Below are 27,565 nucleotides of genomic sequence, written 5' to 3' on the forward strand. Positions count from 1 at the left end.
GGTAATATTGGGTTTCGGAAGGTTAGGAGAGGGAGTAAACAGAAGAAGTTCAGTTTTTGATAGGTTCAGTTTTAGATAGAGGAAAAACATGATGTTGGAGACAGCGGACAGACAATCAGTAGTATTTTGTAATAGTGCAGGGGTGATGTCAGGAGAAGATGTGTACAGTTGGGTGTCATCAGCATAGAGATGGTACTGGAAACCAAATCTGCTGATCGTTTGTCCAATAGGGGCTGTGTATACAGAGAACAGGAGGGGGCCTAGGACTGAACCCTGAGGAACCCCGACCATAAGGGGAAGAGGAGCCGGCAAAGGATACAGTGAATGAGCGGTTAGAGAGGTAAGAGGAGAACCAAGAAAGAACGGTGTCCTTGAGCCAGATAGAGCAGAGCATAGTGAGGAGGAGCTGGTGATCCACAGTATTGTATTTAGCAGAGAAATCCAGGAGGATCAGGAGGGAGTAGTGACCATTAGATTGAGCTGTAAGTAGATCATTAGAGACTTTAGTAAGCGCAGTTTCAGTGGAATGTAAGGAGCGGAAACCGGATTGTAGAGGGTCGAAGACAGAGTTATGTAACAGATAGCGAATTAGACGGGAGTGAACCAGGCGTTCCAGGAGTTTTGAGATGATTGGGATATTAGAGACTGGTCTGTAGTTAGCAGCACAATTTTAGTCCAGGGATGGTTTTTTAAGTAATGGGTGTATGCTGGCATGTTTGAAGGAGGAGGGAAAGACACACGAGGAGAGAGAGAGATTGAATATTTTAGTTAGGCGTGTGGTGACAGCTAGGGTGACAGATTTAAGGAGATGTGAGGGAATAGGGTCACTGGTGCAGGTAGTAGGGCAAGAAGATGCGAGGAGCCTGGTGACTTCTTCTTTGAGTGGATCAAAGAGGGAAAGTGAGCTAGATGAAGTGTAGGAGGGCAGACAATGTGTGGTGTTATGAGGCTGGGAGGAAATTTCCTGGCGTATATGGTCAATTTTTTCTTTAAAATAATTGGCCAGGTCATCTGCGCTGAGATTGATGGTTGGGGTCAGAACTCTTGGTCCGAGGAGGGAATGGAAAGTATCAGAGTCGTTTAGGATTGTTGGCTACAGAGATGATGAGGGTGTTAAACTATGCTTGTTTGGAGAGGTGAAGGGCAGCATTGTATGTTTTGACCATAAACTTATAGTGGATGAAATCTTCATCTAGATTGGATTTTCTCCTCAGACATTCAGCGCACCTGGAACACCGCTGGAGAAAGCACGTTTGCAACGTGTGCCAAGGCTGCTGCCGTCTGCGCCGAGTTGCTCTGCGTGTAGCAGGTGCAGTTTCATCTAGGGCGTTCTGTAGGGTTTCATTGTACTGTTTGACAGCAGAGTCAGGACATGAGAGGGAGGATATTGGGGCCAGTGATGACTATAACTTCTTCAGAAATTTCTGGGTGTTAATGGCATGTATATTCCTATATAATTACGGTTACAAACACTTAGGCCATAATAGTAATTGTAGGCATAAAAGCTGGGCAATTTTATCAATACTTTTTTTTTTTTTTTCTTCTTTCTCCCAAAATGTTAGGTTTCATTCAAACATTAAAAAAGTAATTTTACTAGGCAGCTCACCTGTTGTCACCGTGTAGTGCTGGGTATTGAGGTTTGTAAGCGAGACTGTGGTTTCTTCCTTTTCAAGAATTCTTGGCTCCTCTTGAGTTAACCCCTGTCCACTGAGATATGTATATGCCATACCACTCTGCTCTACTTGTTCTTTTACATGCTGTTGCTCTACTTGCAGTTTATTCAACTCACTTTGAGCTTCTCTCATTATCTGCATCTCCTGCTTCATCATCTCCAATTCACTTAACATTTTCTGCCCTCTTTCAATCTCTTCTTTCACATGATCAAATTCTTTGAGGGACTCCTTTACTCTTTTAAGTTCTTCCTTCAGCTTGGTTAATTCTTCTTGTCTTTTATGCTCTATTTCTAGCTCCATTTGCACTCCTTCCAAGTCTTTATTGCCATCACCAGATTCATTTATGGTGTATGCACCTTGCCCTTCTTTTGTTTCAACCAGTAGCTCTTCATTTAACTTTTCTAGCTCTACCTGACACGGCTTTTGAGTTTCTTTCTGCTGTTCCAGTTCTGAATTTACTTGCTTCAACGGCTCCTGTTCAACATTTATCTTTTCATGCTGTTCTTTTAGTTTCTGTAACTCCACTTGGGCACCTCTTTCCTTTTTAAGCTCATCCCTTAGCTGTTGTAATTCATCCTGGATACCCTTCTCCTTTACAAGCTCTTCCCTTAGCTGTTGCAATTCTTTTTGGGCACCCTTTCCCTTTACAAGCTCTTCCCTTAGTTCTTGCAATTCTTCTTGGGCATCCTTTTCCTTTTGAAGCTCTTCCCTTAGCTGTTGCAATTCTTCTTGCACACCCTTCTCCTTTTGAAGTTCTTCCCTTAGCTGTTGCAATTCTTCTTGGGCACCCTTCTCCTTTTGAAGCTCTTCCCTTAGCTGTTGCAATTCTTCTTGCACACCCTTCTCCTTTTGAAGCTCTTCCCTTAGCTGTTGCAATTCTTCTTGGGCACCCTTCTCCTTATCAAGCTCTTCCTTTAGTTGTTGGAATTCTTCTTGGATAACCTTCTCCTTTTGAAGTTCTTCCCTTAGCTGTTGCAATTCTTCTTGGGCACCCTTCTCCTTTTGAAGTTCTTCCCTTAGTTGTTGCAATTCTTCTTGGGCACCCTTCTCCTTATCAAGCTCTTCCTTTAGTTGTTGGAATTCTTCTTGGATAACCTTCTCCTTTTCAAGCTCTTCTTTTAAATGCTGCAATTCCTCCTGGGCACCTCTCTCTTTTTCAAGCTCTTCTCTTAGTTGTTGCAATGCCTTCTGAGCTCCCTTCTCTTTCTCCAGCTCGGCTCTCAATATTTCTAGCTCTTCCTGTGCTCCTATATCTGATTCTACTTGGATTTGTCCCAAGCCAGGCGGTGATGTTGCATCCAATTGCTGATTTGCCTTTTCAAATTGTGATTTCAGATTTTCCATCTCACATGTTACTTCTTTTTCTGTATCAAGAGCTTGCTGTAACTGCTGGCATAAAATACTCTTCTCCTCCAACACATCTTTGTAGAATTTAGCTTGTTGAGAGCTTTCTTTTTGTTCGATAACTAGAGATTCTCTCAGCGATATCAATTCCTGTTCCATCTCCCGAAACTGCTCGGAGAGAACCTACAAAGTATGTTAAATAAGTGGGAATTAGACTGTACTGGATCATGATAAAAATTAATTTATATAATTAAAAAACCTACGTATAAGAAACAGAAAAAAAAACAAATAAGGCTCGGTTCACATCTATCTTTGGGACTTTGGTTGGCGTTTCCCTTAAGTATTCCATTATTTTTCCCAGAACCACATTCAGCATCACTATTCTGTTACAAAAATACCCAAACTTAGACACTATTACAATAAATTATTTGGATCCATCGTAAAAAGAGATTTGTCACCTTTCCATGATAAATGGACGTGAATGTTAAGTCACAAATGTCAGGGAAAAAAAAAAAAAATAATAAAAAAAAAAAATCTAATTACACACTGAATATAAATGGTTTTCTAACAAGATAATATGGAATTATAAACAATATAATTCTGGAAGACTTTTAGAAGAAAAATATACTGAGTAAAATTCCCCTTTTAACTAAATAGGACCTCATCTTGTAGCTCCTACACATTAGAATTTGAAGATATGGTTATATAGAATATAGTCATTAATTTGATGGCCTAAAAAGGAGAACTTTGATAAAGTAAATTAATTCATTATTATGAATACACGCTCATTTTATCTAGAGCACAATTACTTTGCTTTTTAGTTTTTATAAATTGCTGCCAACACATTAGCAGATGGAAAACTCATCCTACCCACAAAGCAAGATGGATTGTGTCAGTACAAAGAATCTTCTTTGGTGGTTGGCTATGAGAAGAGACCAGAAACTTAAAAGGGAATCTTTCACCAGTTTTCTACCCTATAAGCTGCGGCCACCACCAGTGGGCTCTTATATACAGCTTTCTAACATGCTGTATATAAGAGCCCTGACCACTGTGTAGAACATAAAAAAACACTTTATAATACTCACCTAAACCGGTTGCTGCGGTGGATTCTAGTCAAATGGGCGTCTTCGTCCTCAGATGCCGGCGCCGCCTGTTTCGGCCATCTTCGTCCGCCTTCTGAAGCCGCGGGGCATGACGTGTCTACATTATACACACTTGCCGGTCCCGCGCAGGCAGACTACAATATTTTGATCTGCCCTGCTCAGGGTAGATCAAAGTGCCCCCCACTCAGGACCTGAATGCCGGCGAGGGTGTATGATGTCGGACGCGTCATGCACAGCGGTTTCAGAAGGACGACAGAGGCAGCGACAAAGATGGCCAAAAGAGGCGGCACCGGAGGACGAAGACTCCCATCTGATCCAAATCCACCGCAGTGACCGGTTTGGGTATTATAAAGTGATTTTTATGTTTTACACAGCGGCCTGGGCTGTTATATACAGCATGTTAGAATGCTGTATACAAGAGCCCACTGGTGGTGGCCGCAGCTTATAGAGCAAAAAACTGGTCACAGGTTCCCTTTAAAGTAGCAAATGAGTCCAATCATAGTTGAGATGACAGCTCTGCTGTATCCACTAATTAAGCACAGGTGGACACTTCAAAAATCAAGGAGGAAGGAAGAGATGAGACCCTGGCTTTAGGAGATGTCTATACAATCAGCAGAACTCACATGTACTCTGTTAGAAGGAGACATCTCCCACAGGTTACATCTTGTCTTGTCCCTCCTCTCCATAATCTGGGATGTTTATGAGTTCTCAGCTACCCTCTACACACGATCTCAGTCAGATTCCTGTCTCTCCTTAGAGCTAACGATCAGAGAAGACAGGAAGGCTTACATACTATTTTTTTGATTTTTTTTTAAAACAACAAGACATACTTTTTTACCTCCAAAATTTAGGATAAAAGTGGGGGATGCATCTCATAATCCGTAATGTATCTAGCTTGCTTTGAGGCGGTGGCGGAGGCCAGCAGCTAGGGCGATCACGTGTGTCCACCATTAAAGAAAATTAATATTCACTGCTCCTCAATCCCATGATCCCGCCCACCTTTTGGCACCGAGGTCAACGATAGTAAATCACTGAGAAGATTGTACTATCACCAACGCCAAGAGGTGGGCGTGATTATCAGGGTGGGGAGCAGTGAACATTAATTTTAGATTAGTCAGCACCGGACGTCGGTGTGACCGGGGGAGCATGGCAGTGACGTCACATGCTGCTCATTGCTTACACAGCGAAGTCAGCTGCCAGCATCAGAAGACGACGCCATGCACCAAATGGAAGGTGAGCATAATTGTTTTTTCTTTGTGTGTGTTAAAAACAAAGAAAAAAAAACAAAACAGGTTAAAAGGGAGGCATATATACCAAGATGGGCCCATGATGGGTGACATGTATACCAGGATGGCTGACATACATATCAGGATGGGGGACATTAGTACAGAATTGGAGCTCATTACCCCATAACTGTCAGCAGCAAAGTCTCTCTCTCTCCTCCCCCCACAATAATAGTGAGTGATGACCACATCTTTTCCCCCCATTTTCTTCCTCTAAAACCTAGGTGTGTCTTATGGTCCGATGCGTCTTTTAGTCTGAATACTACAGTAGGTCTGAATCTCGCTTTACTGACACCATCAGTCCTGATCTGTGTTTAGGACAGGTCTTGTCTTCACCAATATGATGGTAGACATTAAAAAGAAAAAAGAAAAAAATTGCCCCTGGATGACATGAGCGTGAAGAAATAATTAAAAGTTTGTTACTAAAATTCATAATACATTTAACATGCATTTCATTTTTAGGAACACTCCTTTAACTCCTTCACAACCTTGGATGTACTGGTACGTTCTAGGCCGTGGTGAACCCGCATGTTTCCCTGCACATGATCTGATCAGCCAACATGTACAGATAACAGGTACTGGTAGATCTTTTAACTAGTTAAATCCTGATGTTAATCTCTGACAGGAGGATTTAACGCATTCCGACTTCTTATAGACAGCCACATATAGCTTTCATTACTTTTAGTTAATTGGTTCCATTTTCCTTTTACTTTAAGAACATAAATTTAAATACATGGTCAACTTTAGCTACAGCCATTTTTTTTAGATCCGCCTGGAGTCTCACATGCTGAGCCTTAATACAAAATACAAAAGGGAGAATACTCACCCTCTTCTGAAGCTCAGCACTCTGCAGTTCTTGCTCCAACATCTCTACTACTTGATCTCGGGAATGGAGGGCTTCATTCTTTTCCTCCAATGTTCTCTGCAGACAAATGACCACAACTCTTTATAGAAATATCTAATCATCACTCCAGCATTTTTCTTTTTTATTTCACTGCTGTAGTAGTATTATCACTAATATAATAATATACTTATGAGCCACCATCTAATTCCATTATCGGTGCCGCTCTGGTTGCCTTGCGTTTTTTGTGACCTGCCGGATTGCTCCAAGGTTTGTTGGGTAAGCACTTCTCAATACAAGTCTATGAGAGCCAGAATGAGGTTTTCATAGGCTTACTTTGGTAGTTTACGACCATTCGTTCTGACTTTCAGTCACTCAGAAGCTGCTTTCACAAAATCATAAAGTGGAACCAGAGCGGCGTCAGAAGGAGTAGAAGATGTTGACTGCTATGTATATTACCAGGGGCAGGAAGCTAACATTATCAATACTACTCCAGCGACAAAATAAAATAAAAAAAACAAACAAAAAAAACAAAAAAAAAACCAAAACATACTGGAGTGGTGCTTTCGAAAAACAAACAAAAAACCCAAACTGAACAAAAATGACAAACTGGGCATCTGTCAGTAGGATTAACCCTACTAATCAGTCTATATAGGTATGTAGCTTAAAGAAAATTGAATAAAATGATACCTTGATATGTGATGAGATGGCTCGTGCCAGAGAAATCCACATTTTTCTAAATATTTAAATTTGCTGTTATGCAGATCTGTGCCCGGCCACAGATGTTAAGCAAAGCAGACTGTCAGTCATTACATGTCTCACTCTGTTAATGACCCCTTTAATTTACAATAAACTCTGGAGGCAGATTCTCAGGGAGATCTGTCTGGCCCATAGATCTTAACTCATTTATATAATACGAAAAACATGTATAAAAAAAAACCCCTCAAAACCTGAAATAAAACATGAATAAAATATAAATCGCAGATATTAAATTATCATTCTGTTCCACTTTTTATGATCTACATGTTCATATAGATGGATATTATTCATGTACCATCAGGACAAAATCTCCCAACCAGGTGGTAAGCTGACTATTTCTACTTTTTTTTCCGCACCATAAATATAACCCAATTAAGAAATAACGTCTGGAACATCAATTCTGATCCAAAAAGAGCCACAGCCACACTATAATTTACCAGAAAATTATGCAACAATATAGAAAAACCATAATGGTCATAAAGACTGGATGGGGACTAGGACAACTCGTTATACATAGGTACAAACAAGAGAAATTACGACCAAAGTCCAAGGTACAAAAAGTGAAAAACCTTTATTTGGTGCATAGGTGCAGAGCGGCACAAACCAAGTGTGGACATAGGCAGGTGATCACTAAATATTAGGGATCTTTATCCAGCTGCTGACAGATCATTGACAATCCATACATGTAATATAAAAAAACATATGAAACATAGTCTGTATATATGTGTATGATCAAGAAGTCAGCAGTCCTCCAGGAAGGACAAAAAAATCTCCTAAGCATCAATATACTGGGGTCCCATTGTCATTGTTACCTGGAGAAATACAGTGATCGGACGGAGCCTATGTACATAGGCTCCGTCCGATCACTGTATTTCTCCAGGTAACAATGACAATTTGAATTGAATTGGTTGTGTCTCTTCTGGCGTTTGGGGCGCCAGGATCCCTTTCTCACCCCTGCACCTTACACACTGTGCAACCTTTGATAATGCTAATATTTAATATACATCTTATATGGTTGCCATGATTCTCCCAGGAGGTAATTTGTGTAGATTGGGACCCCAGTATATTGATGCTTAGGAAATTTTTTGTCCTTCCTGGAGGACTGCTGACTTCTTGATCATACACATATATACAGACTATGTTTCATATGTTTTTTTTATATTACATGTATGGATTGTCAATGATCTGTCAGCAGCTGGATAAAGATCCCTAATATTTAGTGATCACCTGCCTATGTCCACACTTGGTTTGTGCCGCTCTGCACCTATGCACCAAATAAAGGTTTTTCACTTTTTGTACCTTGGACTTTGGTCGTAATTTCTCTTGTTTGTAACATCAATTCTGAGTCTGAACTGGGTGCAAAAACCTAAAAAAATCTACACTATATGGAGATAAGGTATGCACACCAGTGACTATGTAAGGGGAATATATGAAAAGCAGAAACTGCTGTGTGAATACTGACATGAAAAATCCAATAGCTATATGTAAGAATGAAATATGAAAATGGAATCTGCATTACTGCCATGAACAAATGAATAAAGAGAAATTTAGCTACTGAATTGATCAATGCAATAGAGCCCCAACACCACGCCAAAGTATTTCTCTACGTTGGGGTCCCTAGCTAGTGTGTGTCCTCTCATGCAGTTAAAAAACTTACCGTGTTGGGAAGCTGAGACCCAGGCTATATATGCGTATAATGTGGACTGGCAATAGGTGTGGTGGGGAGGGTTCACAAACGAAAGACTACAAATCAATTAAGAAATAACGTCTGGAACGCCATTCTGAGTCTGAACTGGGTGCAAAAACTTAAAAAAATCTACACTATATGGAGAGAAGGTATGCACACCAATGCCAGTATTTACACAGCCGTTTCTGCTTTTCATATATTCCCCTTACATAGTCACTGGTGTGCATACCTTCTCTCCATAAATGAAGGGAATTTTGTTTACTTACCGTAAATTCCTTTTCTTCTAGATCCTATTGGGAGACCCAGACAATTGGGGTGTATAGCTTCTGCCTCCGGAGGCCACACAAAGTATTACACTTTAAAAAGTGTAACCCCTCCCCTCTGCCTATACACCCTCCCGTGCATCACGGGCCCATCAGTTTTGGTGCCAAAGCAGGAAGGAGGAAACTTATAAATTGGTCTAAGGTAAATTCAATCTGAAGGATGTTCGGAAAACTGAAACCATGAACCAAAAGAACAATTCAACATGAACAACATGTGTACACAAAAGAACAACAGCCCGAAGGGAACAGGGGCGGGTGCTGGGTCTCCCAATAGGAGCTAGAAGAAAAGGAATTGACGGTAAGTAAACAAAATTCCCTTCTTCTTTGTCGCTCCATTGGGAGACCCAGACAATTGGGACGTCCAAAAGCAGTCCCTGGGTGGGTAAAAGAATACCTCGATAAAAAGAGCCGAAACGGCCCCCTCTTACAGGTGGGCAACCACCGCCTGAAGGACTCGCCTACCTAGGCTGGCATCTGCCGAAGCATAGGCATGCACCTGATAGTGTTTCGTGAAAGTGTGCAGACTCGACCAGGTAGCCGCCTGACACACCTGCTGAGCCGTAGCCCGGTGCCGCAATGCCCAGGATGCACCTACGGCTCTGGTAGAATGGGCTTTCAGCCCTGAAAGAATCGGAAGCCCAGAAGAACGGTAGGCTTCAAGAATCGGTTCCTTGATCCACCGAGCCAAGGTTGACTTGGAAGCCTGCGACCCCTTACGCTGGCCAGCGACAAGGACAAAGAGCGCATCCGAACGGCGCAGGGGCGCCGTGCGAGAAATGTAGAGCCGGAGTGCTCTCACCAGATCTAACAAGTGCAAATCCTTTTCACATTGGTGAACTGGATGAGGGCAAAAAGAAGGTAAGGAGATATCCTGATTGAGATGAAAAGGGGACACCACCTTAGGGAGAAATTCCGGGACCGGACGCAGAACCACCTTATCCTGGTGAAACACCAGGAAGGGGGCTTTGCATGACAGCGCTGCTAGCTCAGACACTCTCCGAAGTGATGTGACTGCCACTAGGAAGGCCACCTTCTGCGAAAGGCGTGATAGAGAGACATCTCGCATCGGCTCGAAAGGTGGTTTCTGAAGAGCCGTTAGCACCCTGTTAAGATCCCAGGGTTCCAGCGGACGCTTGTAAGGTGGGACTATGTGGCAAACTCCCTGCAGGAACGTGCGGACCTGCGGAAGCCTGGCTAGACGCTTTTGAAAAAACACGGAAAGCGCCGATACTTGTCCCTTGAGAGAGCCGAGAGACAAACCCTTGTCCATTCCGGATTGAAGGAAAGAAAGAAAAGTGGGTAAGGCAAACGGCCATGGAGGAAAACCGTTATCAGAACACCAGGATAAGAAGATCCTCCAAGCCCTGTGATAGATCTTGGCGGACGTTGGTTTCCTGGCCTGTCTCATGGTGGCAATGACATCTTGAGATAACCCTGAGGACGCTAGGAGCCAGGACTCAATGGCCACACAGTCAGGTTGAGGGCCGCAGAATTCAGATGGAAAAATGGCCCTTGAGACAGCAAGTCTGGACGGTCTGGGAGTGCCCACGGTTGACCCACCGTGAGGTGCCACAGATCCGGGTACCACGACCTCCTCGGCCAGTCTGGAGCGACGAGGATGGCGCGGCGGCAGTCGGACCTGATCTTGCGTAACACTCTGGGCAGCAGTGCCAGAGGAGGAAATACATAAGGCAGTCGAAACTGCGACCAATCCTGAACTAATGCGTCCGCCGCCAGAGCTCTGTGATCTTGAGACCGTGCCATGAATGCCGGGACTTTGTTGTTGTGCCGAGACGCCATGAGGTCGACGTCCGGCGTTCCCCAGCGGCAACAGATCTCTTGAAACACGTCCGGGTGAAGAGACCATTCCCCTGCGTCCATGCCCTGGTGACTGAGAAAGTCTGCTTCCCAGTTTTCTACGCCCGGGATGTGAACTGCGGAGATGGTGGAGGCTGTGGCTTCCGCCCACAGCAGAATCCGCCGAACTTCTTGGAAGGCTTGACGACTGCGAGTGCCGCCCTGGTGGTTGATGTACGCGACCGCTGTGGCGTTGTCCGACTGTATTCGGATCTGCCTGCCCTCCAGCCACCGCTGGAACGCCTTTAGGGCTAGATACACTGCCCTTATCTCCAGAACATTGATCTGAAGGGAGGACTCTGTCGGAGTCCAGGTTCCCTGAGCCCTGTGGTGGAGGAAGACCGCTCCCCACCCTGACAGACTCGCGTCCGTCGTGACCACAGCCCAGGATGGGAGCAGGAAGGATTTTCCCTTCGACAAAGAAGTGGGAAGAAGCCACCACTGAAGAGAGGTTTTGGCTGCCAGTGAAAGAGAGACGTTCCTGTCTAGGGATGTCGACCTCCTGTCCCATTTGCGGAGAATGTCCCATTGAAGTGGACGCAGATGAAACTGCGCAAAGGGAACTGCCTCCATTGCTGCCACCATCTTCCCTAGGAAGTGCATGAGGCGCCTCAAGGGGTGTGACTGGGCCCGAAGGAGAGATTGCACCCCTGTCTGCAGTGAACGCTGTTTGTCCAGCGGAAGCTTCACTATCGCTGAGAGAGTATAAAACTCCATCCCGAGGTAAGTCAGTGATTGGGTCGGTGTCAATTTTGACTTTGGGAAATTGATGATCCACCCGAACCTCTGGAGAGTCTCCAGAGCAATGGTCAGGCTGTGTTGACATGCCACCCGGGAGGGTGCCTTGACTAAAAGATCGTCTAAGTAAGGGATCACCGAGTGGCCCTGAGAGTGTAGGACCGCCACCACTGCTGCCATGACCTTGGTGAAGATCCGTGGGGCTGTCGCCAGGCCGAAAGGCAGTGCCACGAACTGAAGGTGTTCGTCCCCGATGGCGAAACGCAGGAACCGTTGATGCTCTGGTGCAATCGGCACATGGAGATAAGCATCCCTGATGTCGATTGATGCTAGGAAGTCTCCTTGGGACATCGAGGCGATGACAGAGCGGAGAGATTCCATCCGGAACCGTCTGGTTCTCACGTGTCTGTTGAGCAGTTTGAGGTCCAGAACGGGACGGAATGATCCGTCCTTTTTTGGCACCACGAACAAGTTGGAGTAAAAACCGCGACCACGTTCTTGAAGGGGAACGGGGTTCACAACTCCTTCTGCCTTCAGAGTGTCCACCGCCTGAAAAAGTGCATCGGCTCGCTCGGGGGGCGGAGACGTTCTGAAGAAACGAGTCGGAGGACGAGAACTGAGCTCTATCCTGTAACCGTGAGACAGAATGTCTCTCACCCATCGGTCTTGGACATGTGGCCACCAGGCGTCGCAAAAGCGGGAGAGCCTGCCACCGACCGAGGATGCGGTTTGGGGAGGCCGAAAGTCATGAGGAGGCCGCCTTGGAGGCGGTTCTTCCGGCGGTCTTTGTAGGACGTGACTTAGACCGCCATGCAGAAGAGTTCCTCTGGCCCTTCTCTGACCTGTTGGACGTGGAGGAATGGGACCTGGCTGAGGGCCGAAAGGACCAAAACCTCGGTTGTATCTTTCGTTGCTGAGGTCTGTTTGGTTTGGACTGGGGTAAGGACGAGTCCTTTCCCTTGGATTGTTTAATAATTTCGTCCAATTGCTCGCCAAACAAACGGTCGCCAGAAAATGGCAAACCGGTTAAGAACTTCTTGGAAGCAGAGTCTGCCTCTTCGCGTAGCCACATGGCCCTGCGGACTGCCACCGAATTGGCGGATGCTACCGCTGTACGGCTCGCAGAGTCCAGGACGGCGTTCATGGCGTAGGACGAAAAGGCTGACGCCTGAGAAGTCAAAGACACAACTTGCGGAGCAGAGGTACGTGTGACCGCATTAATCTCAGACAGACAAGCTGAGATAGCTTGGAGTGCCCACACGGCTGCAAAGGCCGGAGCAAAAGACGCGCCTATGGCTTCATAGATGGATTTCATCAGGAGCTCTATTTGCCTGTCCGTGGCATCCTTGAGCGATGAACCATCTGCCACTGATACTACGGATCTAGCCGCCAGTCTAGAGACTGGAGGATCCACCTTGGGACACTGAGCCCAACCCTTAACTACGTCAGGGGGGAAGGGGTAACGTGTGTCATTAAGGCGCTTAGTAAAGCGCTTGTCCGGAAATGCTCTGTGCTTCTGGACAGCATCTCTGAAGTTAGAGTGATCGAAAAACGCACTCCGTGTACGTTTGGGAAACCTAAACTGGTGTTTCTCCTGCTGCGAAGTCGACTCCTCTATAGGTGGAGTTGGGGGAGAAAGATCTAGCACCTGGTTGATGGACGCTATAAGGTCATTTACTAAGGCGTCCCCTTCAGGTGTACCTAGATTGAGAGCAACGTCAGGATCAGAGCCCTGAGCTGCGACCTCCGCTTCATCCTCCAGAGAGTCCTCATGCTGAGACCCCGAACAGCGTGATGAAGTCGGGGAAGGTTCCCAGCGAGCCCGCTTAGGCGGTCTGGGACTGCGGTCCGTGTCGGAGTCCTCACCGTGGGACCTAGGTGTCACCCCAGGAGCACTTTGCTGCGCCGACCGAGAGGGGCCTGGGGGCGATGAACTCACAGTGCCCTGGGCCTGTGTTACCGATCTGGACTGCAAGGCTTCTAGTATCTTAGCAGACCAATTTGTCCATAGACTGAGCCATGGACTGTGAAAGCGACTCAGAGTTTCTCAGCCAAAACTGCAAACTCTGTCCCTGCCACCTGGACTGTGGAAGCCGGCGGTTCTACCTGAGCCGAGGGTCCCACCAGTGCCCGAGGCTCCGGCTGAGTGAGTGCCACAGGGGCCGAGCATTGCACACAGTGAGGGTAGGTGGAACCTGCAGGTAACATAGCCGCACAAGAGGTACAGGTTGCAAAATAAGCCTGTGCCTTGGCACCCTTGCTCTTTGCGGACGACATGCTGTTGTCTCCTCTGAGAGTGATCAGTGAGGGTATATAGCCAAAAGCAAAATAATGCGGCCGAACAGAGAAAATGTATACTATATTATATTATATTATATTATATATATATATATACACACACACACACACACACACACACACTTCGGCACCTCAGGGGGGCCAGCACCTGGTAACCGGTGTGGCTTACCGACCACCCAAAGCGGTTGTGTGTCCACCAGATTCCCCGCCTGGGCCTCCCAGAGCTGTGGAGCTCGTTCTGAAATCCTCCACCTGCAGAAGTGATTGTAACAATGGCTGCCAGAGTTCTCAGGGGAGGAGGGAGCCGTGGGCGTGACTAATAAAGTGCGGGAATCTGGTGCCCCACAGTGCTCAGTGAGGGGGGAGGAGAACACCTAAGTATGCTCCAGCCCTCACTGCCGACGTCCAGTCGACCGTCCCGCCCTTACCCCTGACTGGCAGGCCCGGGGGCGGGAGTTATGGTACTAGGCCGCAGAAGCCGGGGACTAAATTTAATAACGCGGCCGACGAACAGGCGCGGTCGGCGCGGTAGTCCCGGTCGTCACAGAAAAACAGCAGCCGCTGCAGCGTCTGTAACACAGGCGCTCCTGCGCCGTCCCCAAGGGGACACAGAGTACCTTTTAGATGCAGGGCCTGTCCCTGATGATACCCAGTCTCCTGTCCGTCAGATTCCCCCAGGGGCTGCGGAGGGAGCCCGGTCCTAGTGAAAGGTGACCGGTTAGGATCCCACTTCTCCCAGAGCCTCTAAGGGATGGGGAAGGAAAACGGCATGTGGCTCCAGCCTTTGTACCCGCAATGGGTACCTCAACCTTGACAGCACCGCCGACTTAGTGGGGTGAGAAGGGAGCATGCCGGGGGCCCCGTGGGGGCCCTCTTTTCTTCCATCCGATACAATCAGCAGCTGCTGCTGACTAAAATGTGGAGCTTGCGTGAATGTGTGCCTCCTTCAACACAAAGCATAAAACTGATGGGCCCGTGATGCACGGGAGGGTGTATAGGCAGAGGGGAGGGGGTTACACTTTTTAAAGTGTAATACTTTGTGTGGCCTCCGGAGGCAGAAGCTATACACCCCAATTGTCTGGGTCTCCCAATGGAGCGACAAAGAAATAACCCACTCCCTGTGTCATAGGTCAGTGACAAAGGGAACCTGGGTCTACTAGAACCAAGCAGCTCTGCCGGCAGACAACCTTCGATCATGTGATTGCCAGGTCCTACAGAAGTGTCAGAAATGCTTCAGTACACTACGAAGTGCTCACTGTGTAGGATTGTTACATAATTCTATGATAAATAATCCATGTGTGTACGTAATGGAATATGTGGTCTTTCTTACTTCAAGCTCTTGCATCTCCTGATCCCTTTTTGCAGCATCCTCTCTTTCATGGAGGGATTTTTTGAGGTCAAGCCCACTATCCTGACTGTCCTGAAGCTGCTTTGTCAGACTAGCAATTGTTTCCTGACTTTCAGAAAGTTGTTTTGTGAGGGCACTGATGTTACTTTGACTCTCCTGTAACTGTCTTGTAAGTTCATTAAGGTTATCTTGGAGTTGCAAGTTGGTTTCTTCGTTATCATGTACACTTTTCGAAGATTTGTGTTTCCCATTGCTGTTATCTTCACTTTCACCTTGGTTTCCCTGAATGAAAAAAAAACAAAACAAAACAACAAATAAAATAAAAAGAAAGCGAACAAAACTCACGCAAAAAACAACTTACCATGTCAAATAAGAATACATCTTAAACACAACTAACAACCTGGAATATGTCATTAAAAAGGTAAAAATGGCACCTGGTAGCAGAACACAAACCTAAAGAAGACCCAAAACTAGTGATGGGCGGACCTGGACTGTAAAGTCCGGATCCGCACTATTTTCAATGTACTCGAATGCTGGACCCGAGCCAGAGATTCCGGGCGTTTAATCTGAATCCAGCAACTCAAGGAATAATAAGGAAAAATAAAGAAATTAAGAATGAAGCAATTGCTTCATACTTACCAAGGCTCCAGCTTGGCTGTACACTGCTCACATGGCCGCTCATTCACTTCAGGGGCCACTCGTTACCTTCATCGCATATGCACCGCTTTCCCTGCCCACTGGCAGTCCTAGAGTCTGTGATGGTTACAGTCAGATGTGCCCCCAGCCTGTGCGACAGCCTCTGCCTGCACCCAATCATAGGTGTTGTATGCGGGTCTATATCGGACAGTATAAATAAATATTTGGAGTTGGGTCCCCCTGTATTATGATACCGTGCCCTGCATACTGCCAGCCCTTTAACACTGACAGTGTCAGCCGGGGTTGGTGAGTGCAGGGCTGCCGCAATTTAAGCCAGAGTGCTGCAGGTCACCAGAGGTCATGCCATGGGAACCCGGGTATGACATTAGCTGAACTGAGTGACGTCACTGCTGCCAGCTAGGTCCTTCTTGTCAGTGTTTCCCAGAGCATGGAAAGATTGGACATGTTTTCAATCTCTCTAGGCTCGGATGTAGCAGAGCCAAGACAGTCATGGGACGTTGTGTGGATTACAGCAGAACTTCAAGGGTTTTTGAGGGTTAATAAAGAGGTGAAAGAGCGTGCTGTATTTTATTTCAAATAAAGCATTTTTCTTGGTGTGTTTACTTCTTTTGTCTTAACCCCTTCACGACCGGACGATTTTTCGCTTTCCGTTTTTTTTTTCGCCATTCTTTTTCTGAGAGACGTAACTTTTTTATTTTTCAGTCAATATGGTCATGTGAGGGCTCATTTTTTGCGGAACGAGCTGTACTTTTAAATGAAACCATCAGTTTTACCATATAGTATACTGGAAAACGGCAAAAAAAATTCCAAATGCAGAAAAATTGCAAAAAAAGTGCGATAGCACTATGGTTTTTGAGATATTTTATTCACAGTGTTCACTATATGGTAAAACTGATGTGTGGGTGTGATTCCTCAGGTCAGTGCGAGTTCGTAGACACCAAACATGTATAGGCTTAGTTTTATATAAGGGGTTAAAAAAAAAAAAAAAAAAAGAGAATTTTGTTTACTTACCGTAAATTCTTTTTCTTATAGTTCCGACATGGGAGACCCAAACCATGGGTGTATAGCTTCTGCCTCCGGAGGCCACACAAAGTACTACACTCAAACGTGTAGCTCCTCCCTCCGGGCTATATATACCCCCTGGATGACAATCTAACCAGTTCAGTGCAAAAGCTGAAGGAGGACATCCACCCATAAGTAGAGATAGAGTAAAACTCGGAAAGACCGGAACTCTGTCTACTAACAACAGCCGGTGAAACACACGGAACAAAAAACTGCCAACAGGCAACAGGGAGGGTGCTGGGTCTCCCATGTCGGAACTATAAGAAAAAGAAATTACGGTAAGTAAACAAAATTCTCTTTTTCTTCATCGTTCCTTATGGGAGACCCAAACCATGGGACGTTCCAAAGCAGTCCATGGGTGGGAAATAAACCAAACTGAGAAGTAGGCAAAACCTAACTTCACAAATGGGCGACAGCCGCCTGAAGAATGCATCTGCCCAAGCTCGCATCTGCCGAAGCATGAGCATGCACTTGGTAGTGCTTCGAAAAAGTGTGCAGACTGGACCACGTGGCAGCCTGACAAACCTGCTGAGCCGTAGCCTGGTGCCTGAAAGCCCAGGAGGCACCGACAGCTCTGGTCGAGTGCGCCTTAATCCCTGGCGGAGGAGGCACCTGAGAACACTGGTAGGCATTGGTGATAGCCGACCTGATCCAACGAGCTAGGGTCGGTTTAGAAGCAGCAAGACCCTTGCGCTGACCAGTGGTTAGCACAAAAAGTGAGGTGCACCGCCTAAAAACGGCGGTGCGTGACACATAGATTCGGAGCGCCCGCACCAAATCTAAGGAATGCAACGCCTTCTCAAAGCGATGCACAGGGGCCGGACAAAGAGAAGGCAATGAAATGTCCTGGTTAAGGTGGAAAGGAGACACCACCTTAGGGAGAAAATCCGAAGTCGGACGAAGAACCACCTTGTCTTGGTGAAACACCAAAAAGGGGGATTCCGAAGAGAGCGCAGCCAAATCAGAAACTCTCCTGAGAGAAGTTATGGCTACTAGAAAAACAACTTTCTGTGAAAGTCTAAACAAGGGAACCTCCCTGAGAGGCTCAAAGGGGGGTTTCTGTAAGGCCGTGAGGACCAGATTAAGGTCCCAGGGATCCAAGGGCCGCCGGTAAGGAGGAATGATGTGAGATGCGCCATGCATGAAGGTGCGCACCTGAGCCAGTCGGGCGATACGCCGCTGGAACAATACCGACAGAGCCGACACCTGTCCCTTGAGGGAATTGAGGGACAGTCCTAGCTGCAGACCGGACTGTAGAAAAGACAGGATGGTCGGCAAGGAGAACGGCCAAGGAGCATGGTCGGAAGAGCGACACCAGGACAGGAAAATCCTCCAAGTCCTGTGGTAAATCTTGGCCGAGGAAGACTTCCGAGCCTGAGTCATAGTGGAGATGACCTCAGAGGGAATGCCTGAAGCCGTCAGGATCCAGGACTCAAGAGCCACGCCGTCAATCTGAGAGCCGCAGAATTCTGGCGGAAGAACGGACCTTGAGAGAGAAGGTCTGGGCGGTCCGGGAGGTGCCACGGCACCCCTACGGACAGACGGAGCAGGTCTGGGTACCAAGCTCGCCTGGGCCAGTCCGGAGCAATGATTATGACTCGACGGCCCTCCATTCCGATCTTGCGCAGAACCCTGGGCAAGAGAGCTAGAGGGGAAAACACATAGGCCAGACGGAACTGAGACCAATCTTGAACCAGCGCGTCCGCTGCGAAGGCCGGAGGATCGTGGGAGCGAGCCATGTAAACCGGAACCTTGTTGTTGTGCCGGGATGCCATTAGATCCACTTCCGGAGTGCCCCACTTGCGGCAGATTGATCTGAACACTGACGGATGCAGGGCCCACTCGCCGCTGTCCACGGTTTGACGGCTGAGATAATCGGCCTCCCAGTTTTCCACACCTGGGATGTGGACTGCAGATATGGTGGACTGGGAGTCCTCCGTCCACTGGAGGATTCGTTGAACCTCCAAAATCGCCAGACGGCTGTGAGTCCCGCCCTGGTGATTGATGTAGGCAACCGCTGTCGCGTTGTCCGACTGAACTCGAATGTGCCTGCCCGCCAACAGGTGGTGAAAGGCTAGGAGAGCTAGAAACACAGCTCTGATCTCCAGCACATTGATCGAGAGGGCTGATTCGGACGGAGTCCAAGTGCCCTGTGCTCGGTGATGGAGAAATACTGCTCCCCAACCGGAGAGGCTGGCATCCGTGGTGAGGATCACCCAGGACGGAGTCAGGAAGGAGCGTCCCTGTGACAGAGAGAGGGGCCGAAGCCACCACTGAAGGGAGCTCCTGGTCTGTGACGACAGAGCCACCAGCCTGTGCAAGGAAGAGATCCGCTTGTCCCAACAGCGGAGAATGTCCAGCTGCAGGGGACGCAGATGGAACTGGGCAAAGGGAACCGCTTCCATTGATGCCACCATCTGACCTAGCACCTGCATGAGGTGGCTGATGGAATGACGGCGGTGCCTCAGCAGAGAGCGCACCGCCAGACGAAGGGACTGCTGTTTGACTAAGGGCAACTTGACAAGTGCCGGCAGAGTCTCAAATTGCATCCCTAGGTAAAGAAGCACCTGGGTCGGGGTCAGAGTGGACTTGGGCAGGTTGACAAGCCACCCGAACTGAACGAGCGTGGCGAGAGTGAGTGAGACACTCCGCTGGCAGTCTGCACTGGATGAGGCCTTGACTAGAAGGTTGTCCAGGTAAGGAATCACTGCCAACCCCTGGAGGTGCAGAACCGCAACCACTGCTGCCATGACCTTGGTGAATACTCGAGGGGCCGTGGCTAAGCCGAAGGGGAGAGCCACGAATTGGAAATGTTCCTCTCCGATTGCAAAGCGTAGCCAACGCTGGTGTGAAACCGCAATAGGCACATGCAGATAGGCATCTCTGATGTCGATGGATGCCAGAAAATCTCCTTGGGTCATTGAGGCAATGACCGATCTCAGAGATTCCATGCGAAAGTGCCGCACCTGAACATGCTTGTTGAGAAGCTTGAGATCCAGGATGGGCCGGAAGGAACCGTCCTTCTTGGGGACTAGAAAGAGGTTTGAGTAGAAACCGCTGAACCGTTCCCGGGCGGGAACCGGAACAATTACACCGTTGGCCTGCAGGGATGCCACGGCCTGAGAGAAGGCGGCGGCTTTGGAGCAGGGGGGGGTGGACAGAAAAAATCTGTTTGGCGGGCTGGAAGAAAATTCTATCCTGTAGCCGTGGGAGATGATATCTCGCACCCACTGATCGGAGACGTGTTGAAACCACACGTCGCCAAAGTGGGAGAGCCTGCCACCGACCAAGGACGTTGCTGGCGCAGCCAGATAGTCAAGAGGAGGCTGCCTTAGTGGCAGCGGCTCCTCCGATCTTTTGAGGACGCGGCTTCGCGCGCCAGTTGGGTTTACGATCCTTGGCTGCGGTAGTGGACGAGGTAGAGGGCTTAGAGGATGACCAGTTAGAGGAACGAAAGGAACGAAACCTCGATTGGTTCCTGCGCTGGACAGGTTTTCTGGTTTTAGTTTGTGGCAAGGAAGTACTCTTCCCGCCAGTAGCTTCCTTAATTATTTCATCCAGTTGTTCACCAAACAGCCGGGATCCAGCAAAAGGAAGACTCGCAAGGTACTTCTTAGAGGAAGCGTCTGCTTTCCACTCTCGAAGCCACAAGATCCTGCGGATCGCGAGGGAGTTAGCGGAGGCCACCGCCGTGCGGTGAGAAGCCTCCAGGATGGCAGACATGGCGTAGGATGAAAAAGCCGAAGCTTGAGAAGTTAAGGCATCCATCTCAGGCATAGATTCCCTGGTGAGGGAATGTATCTCTGCCAGAGAGGCAGAGACTGCCTTAAGAGCCCACACTGCCGCAAAAGACTGGGAGAACGAGGCTCCTGTCGCCTCATATACAGACTTGGCCAGAAGGTCAACCTGGCGGTCAGTGGGATCCTTAAGAGAAGTGCCATCAGCCACAGCTACGACTGTGCGAGCTGAGATTCTGGACACTGGAGGGTCTACCTTTGGAGACTGGGCCCATTCCTTAACCACCTCTGGTGGAAAAGGAAAACGGTCATCAGAAGTACGCTTCGGAAAACGTTTGTCAGGACAGGCCCTGGGCTTGGTAACAGTGGTCCGAAAACTGGAGTGGTTAAAAAACATACTCTTAGCTCTCTTAGGTGAGGTAAACTGGTGTATCTCTACCAGAGAGGCTTGTTCCTCTGACTCTGGTGGATTGAGGTTCAGTACGGAGTTAATGGATGCAATCAAGTCACTAACATCCGCATCACCCTCAGACACGTCAATGGGGTACATAGAGGCAGCGTCTGAGCCCACAGTAAACGAATCCTCCTCGCCCTGCACCTCGGCTCGTGAATCAGAGCCGTGGGACGAGGAAGGAGAAGGGTCCCTGCGTCTCCGTTTAGTGGGACGGGGTCCTAGGACATGCTCTGAGAGCTCTGCAGAACTCGGAGCAGCAGAGGCACCCTGAGAAGAGGGCTGATGCATGGTCAGCAGTGTCCGGGACAGCTGCCCCATGGAGTCGGCAAAAGACTGGGAAATAGCTTGGGAAAAGGATGCTACCCAAGCCGGGGGTTCAGCCACCGGGGCCGGAGCAGCCGGAGGGACCCCTGAGGAGGCTCCAGGCTGAGACACAACCATGTTAGCACAGGCATCACAATGTGGGTATGTGCTTGGCTCTGGCAGAATGCGCTTACATGCAGTGCATATAGCGTACATGTTTGCAGCCTTGCTCCGGGTGACAGACATGCTGCTGAGGTGGACGCTCTGCAGCAAGAATACACTCCTGTAGAATGCCCTGAGAGTGTATAATAAAAAGCCCACAACCAGAGGTTGTGGCTTACCAGACCGAATGACCTCCTGAGTGTGCCCTCCGGATTCCACAGCTCAGAGCCCCAGTGAAGTGTCAGCCTTCCTAAACAGCAGCAGCTGCAGCATCCAGCGCCGTCCAGTGTAAGAACGCTGAGAAAATGGCGCTGGAAGGAGGAGGGGGGGCGGGTATTAGCCCAAGAGCGGGAAAACGGAGGGCCAGGAAGAGATACAGGGGAGGGAACATCTCCCCAGAGAGGAGTGCCCTCCCCTCTGCTGGCCGGCCGGTGGGCGGCGCCACGCTATGCATCTGTATGCATGACATGCAGAGAGATGAAACCGAAACTAGGCCCAAACAGAAGCCGGGGCCTAGATTTTAACATGCGGCCGACGAGCAGGCACCTTCGGCGCGGTTCTCAGGGGAAACCCCCAGAACCGGCCGGAATTTACAGTAAACATAAAAAACATACTTTCCCCCTAATAAAAGTACCCGGGACCCCTGAAAAACGTCTCAATACTTAGCTTTTGAGACGCAGGGCCAGTCCCTGAGGGGGGTTAAACGCTCCTTCCAGCAGGAACCAGACAGGGCTGCGGATGGAGACCGGTCTTCTGCAAGCAGAGAGGACCGTGACGGCTCCCACTTCAACCCAGAGCCTCTCAGAGGATGTGAAGGAGCGCGGCATGTGAAGGCTCCAGCCTTGTAAAGTCAACCTTAACAGCACCGCCGACACAGTGGGGTGAGAAGGGACATGCCGGGAGTCCAGACTGGACCCGCTTTTCTTCCAAATCTTTAAAATCAAAAAATAAAAATGAAAAAAAAAATCAGAGAATGCATGTGTGTGTGTGACCTCCTGAAACACAAAGCATTGAACTGGTTAGATTGTCATCCAGGGGGTGTATATAGCCCGGAGGGAGGAGCTACACGTTTGAGTGTAGTACTTTGTGTGTCCTCCGGAGGCAGAAGCTATACACCCATGGTTTGGGTCTCCCATAAGGAACGATGAAGAAAATCGGAAGTTTGTCTGAAAAAAGTGGCGCACGTTTTACGCCATATTCCGTGACCCGTAGAGTTCTCATTTTTCGGGATCTATGGCTCAGTGACGGCTTATTTTTTGCGTCTCGAGCTGACGTTTTTAACGGTACCATTTTTGCGCAGATGCTACGTTTTGATCACCTCTTATTGCATTTTGCGCAAAAGTTGTGGCGACAAAAAAACGTCGTTTTGGCGTTTGGAATTTTTTTGCCGCTACGCCGTATACTGATCAGATTAATTGATTTTATATTTTGATAGATCGGGCGTTTCTGAACGCGGCGATACCAAATGTGTGTATATTTTTTATTTTTTTAACCCTTTAATTTTCAATGGGGCGAATGTGGGGGTGATTTGAACTTTTAGGTTTTTTTGGTTTTTTTTTAAAACTTTTTTTTTTAACTTTACTAGTCCCCCTAGGGGGCTATTGCGATCAGCATTCCGATCGCTCTGCAGTATCTACTGATCACAGCTACAAGGCTGTAAACAGCAGATACGCTCTCTTTCTCTTTTGCTGTGCCCCGGGCACAGCGAAAGCAAGTCAGGTGTAGTACAGGAGTCATCACATGACCCTGTGCTACCATGACAACTATCGGAAGTCACGTGATCGCGTCACGTGACTTCTGGTATCGGGCGGCAAGTATAACTTTACCGCGATCGCGCTTATAATGGCGCTGTCACATATTGACAGCGCCATATAAGGGGTTAATCGGCACAAGCAGATAACGATTCTGCTCGTGCCTAGCAGGCACACATCTCAGCTTTGAAAATCAGCTGAGATGTGTGCCGATCGCGGCATGCTGCCGCCGGCAGACCGCGGGCAGTAACATTATGTCATTTAGGACGTAATTTTACTGCCCGTGGTCGTTAAGGGGTTAAAGGATTAGTTATGGGACGGGGTCTCAGACCTCTACCCATCAGTAATTCTGGGCTTAGTGACAGTTGTGCACTGTAATTAACCCCTATTACCCCGACTGCCATCGCACCAGATTAATCGAAAAGAGTCGGGTAAAGCGCCGGGATTGTCGCATCTAACGGAGATGCGCAATTCTGGGGTGGCTGCAGGCTGCTATTTTTAGCCTGGGGGGGGGCAATAACCATGGGTCTCCCAGCCTGAGAATACCAGACCCCTGCTGTCAGGCTTTATCATGGCTGGGTATCAAAATTTGAAGGGGGGACACCGCACGCTATTTTTTAAAATTATTTATTTTAATAGTTTTTAAAAAAAGCCGCATGCGGTTCCTCCTATGACTGGGGGCTGCAGCCTGTAACCATATGCTTTATCTGTGCTGGGTTTCGTAACATGGGAAGACCCTATGCCAATTTTTTTAAATTTAGTTTTATACCAAGATAGATGCAGATAGCACTGTAATTGGAAGCGTCAGACAGGCTGTCCCTCAGTGTGGGGGCACGTCTAACTGCAACCAATCACAGGTGCCGGTGGGCGGGGAAAGCAGTGCATATTTAATGAAGGTAAATTATCAGCCCTGAAGTGAATGCGCAGCGTGGGAGCAGTGTACTGTTGTGTGGATGCCTCGGTAAGTACAGCACACTCACTCCCATCCCCCTATCCCTTCTACCACCATTTTTAATTGCCAGAGTCTGGTCTAAATGGACTTATATGGAGACCGGAATCCGGCCCGAAACCGGATTTTAAAAACCAGATAAGGCCATGTGCCCACGAGAGAAAATACCTGCGGATTTTGCTGCGGAAAACCTGCGAATTTTCTAGATTTTCCAGATAAATCCGCAGGTTTGCAGAAGTACAGAGACTCCCCATGTTTTCCTATGGGATTTGGGGAGTGCTGTTTTAATGCTGTGGATTTGCACCTGCGGAAAATGCTGCGGATTTTCCGCAGCCGCAAAGAACTGTATGTCAATTATTTCTGCGGATTATCCTGCAGAATGCCCGGCCCTCCACTATGGAGATACAGGGGGGGGGGAAATCTGCAGGAATAACGCTCGAATTCTGCATGTTTTCCACAGGTTTTCCGCAACCATTCTGCATGAAAATCAGCAACAATCGATAGCTGTGGATTCTAGGGAGCTGCAGGGTGACCCTGTGGAAATACCTGCAGAAAATTCCGCAGGTACTGTCTCCCGTGGGCACAGGGCCTAACACGGACCCGCCGATCCAGGTTATCTGCGAGTTTGCTCATCGCTACCCAAAACCGCTTTAAAACTCTATGATGAAAAAGAAGGCATAATATAACATCTTTCACTGTATATCCCCTCAGAGGAAGCTGCACATCAAGGGTGCTCATTTGGCTGCCACATAGATTTTTTGCCTCTCCATTTTCATGCTTTATTCCCATTTGTATTTTTTTCCATTATACAGCACTTACGGATTTTAGCACTGTGCATTTAATATCTTGCACATTCATTTGGGCACTAACTGCCTTCCCAGTTGTGCAGTATTTATGGATCAACCTCAAGGGGTTACTTTCAATTTCAGACATGGACTCCTAATTGAGGACTGATATTCCTTGATCACTTGATCATTGTGATGCCTTTGACTACAACAAACATTTTGTATGCGCTGCTGCACTTTTATACTGCATTAACAGCTACAGTGGGGAAAAACGTATTTAGTCACCTCCAATTGTGTAAGTTCTCCCACTTAAAAAGATGAGCGAGACAAAATGAGAAAACAAATCCAGAAAAATCACCTTGTCTGATTTTCTGATTTGGGTGGCGCCGAATAACCTCATAAAAAAAAAAAAACAAACAAAAAAAAAAAACGGAATCCGCTGCCGGATTCAGTCATTTGACTGATTACGACGGATCCTGCACCCATATGCTTCCATTCTACCAAACGACGGATGGATCCGTCGCTGTCCGTTTTTTTTACGTACACAAGAAACGTTACTGTTGACATTTTCTCCGTCCGACGGACAAACATTTTCCGACAGATCCGTCAAACAACGGATGAAACGTGAGGCTATTCGTCACAATCCGTCCCCAATACAAGTCAATGAGAAAAAAAAAAAGAACAGATCTAATGGCATCAGTCGCAGAATCAGTTTTTATCAAAATTCGACAGATTATGACTGATGGCAAAAACCAGATGTGTGCAAGAAGCCTAAGATCTCAACAGCTCGCTGGGCTTATCAGATGATGATTTACTGTCTGTTCTTCAAAACATTGTGTCTTATAAAACTGAAGAAATTCAAGGAAAAGGCCCGGTTTTGTATAACCCATTGGGTTCTCCTAACTGACCTTCCATAGGTGTGAATGGTGCCATACACCTGTGACACGTACAACTTACTCAGATACTTTGACTGAAGTGTCTACAAAGGAGAAATGACTACAAGCAGATACCTGGTCAACGGCCGTTTTCTTCAGCTCTTCAATCTGCTTGTTCAGAGTTGTCACTTTAGCTTTCGCCTGAAGCTTCAGCTTGGTAAATTTTGTATCCGAGGCTTCTCTCTCAGACTAGAACACAACACCGAAAAATGGTAACAAATCTCATAATTTATGACAAAATGAGTCAGACATTACTGATTTGTACACGGTTCATAACTTCCATATGCCGCCATCATCACACAACACCTATGGGCTATAGCGACTAATTATAGATTTTGTGCTCCGTGCGGCTTCCTTCATCTAAAGGGGGCTTTACACGCTACGATATCGTTAATGTTCTATCGTCGGGGTCACGTCGTTAGTGACGCACATCCGGCGTCATTAACGGTATCGCAGCGTGTAACACTTACCAGCGACCTTAAACGTCCTCCAAAGTGGTGAAAATCGTCCACGATGAAGAGGTAGTCCTAAAACCAAAAACTGTTAATGGTTGTTTATAGATGTTGATCCTCGTTCCTGCGGTAGCACACATCGCTGTGTGTGACACCGCAGGGCAGGAGCGAGGAACCTCACCTTACCTGTGTCCCGCTCGCAATGAGGAAGGAAGGAGGTGGACGGGATGTCCGTCCCGCTCATCTCCGCCCCTCCGCTTTGATTGGCCGGCCGCTTAGTGATGTCGCCGTGACGCCGAACGCACCTCCCCCTTGAGGGAGGGATTGTTCGGCAGTAACAGTGACGCCGCTGACCAGGTAAGTGCGTGTGGCGCTGCCGCAGAGATAATGTTCGCTGCGGCAGCGATCACACGATATCGCATGCACGACTGGGGCGGGTGCTTTTGCGTACGATATCGGTAGCAATTGCTAGAAATATCGTAGCGTGTAAAGCCCGCTTAAGAATTTTTTTCCCCTTTTATTACATAAAAAAAACAAAACTTTAGTTTGAATACTTCTCAGAAGCAGAAATCACAACAAAATAACACACACTGCTTGTATATACACTACTAATTCCTTGGCTTCTACTGAATAGTTTTCATTTGCATAAGTAATCAGTACTAGAACAAGGAATGTAAATACCCAAACCTCCCAGGAGATCAACCGACCCCACATGATGAAGACCCCATGTAAAAATAATTAACCCCTTAAGAATGCAGCCATTTTATGTGAACCTCATTTTTTTTCCATCGGAAACACCAATAAAGACTAATAACAACGCTTTAATTGCTAACAATATGGGCAACAAGTGATTTTTTATACCGTTGCACAAATAATAATTTTGGCAATGTTTTCTTTTTTTGGCAGAGGGCGGCTGGGGAATAGGGTTTTTACCGTAAGGGGTAAATACCACATTAGTGTTACAGCACAGGTCATTAAGGTTTTAATAGTAATGGATGTGTGTAGTTTCTAATGCATTTTGACTTTTTTTCCTCATTGTATTAGGAGCCAAGCACTGTAAAAAT

General features: G+C 47.5%; 1 protein-coding gene across 1 annotated transcript in view; it reads right to left on the reverse strand.

Annotated features, from left to right (window-relative positions):
- GOLGB1 (golgin B1) overlaps positions 1 to 27,565 on the reverse strand; it is a 90,649-nt gene that overhangs the window by 54,867 nt on the left and 8,217 nt on the right. The window contains exons 4-7 of the mRNA XM_075345450.1: positions 26,125 to 26,238; positions 15,237 to 15,536; positions 6,230 to 6,325; positions 1,607 to 3,200 (exon numbers count right to left, since the gene is read on the reverse strand). Coding sequence (XP_075201565.1) covers positions 1,607 to 3,200; positions 6,230 to 6,325; positions 15,237 to 15,536; positions 26,125 to 26,238 — 2,104 coding nt within the window. The remainder of the gene's footprint in view (positions 1 to 1,606; positions 3,201 to 6,229; positions 6,326 to 15,236; positions 15,537 to 26,124; positions 26,239 to 27,565) is intronic.

The sequence above is a fragment of the Anomaloglossus baeobatrachus genome, chromosome 4 (genome assembly GCF_048569485.1).
Source record: "Anomaloglossus baeobatrachus isolate aAnoBae1 chromosome 4, aAnoBae1.hap1, whole genome shotgun sequence".
NCBI lineage: Eukaryota > Metazoa > Chordata > Amphibia > Anura > Aromobatidae > Anomaloglossus > Anomaloglossus baeobatrachus.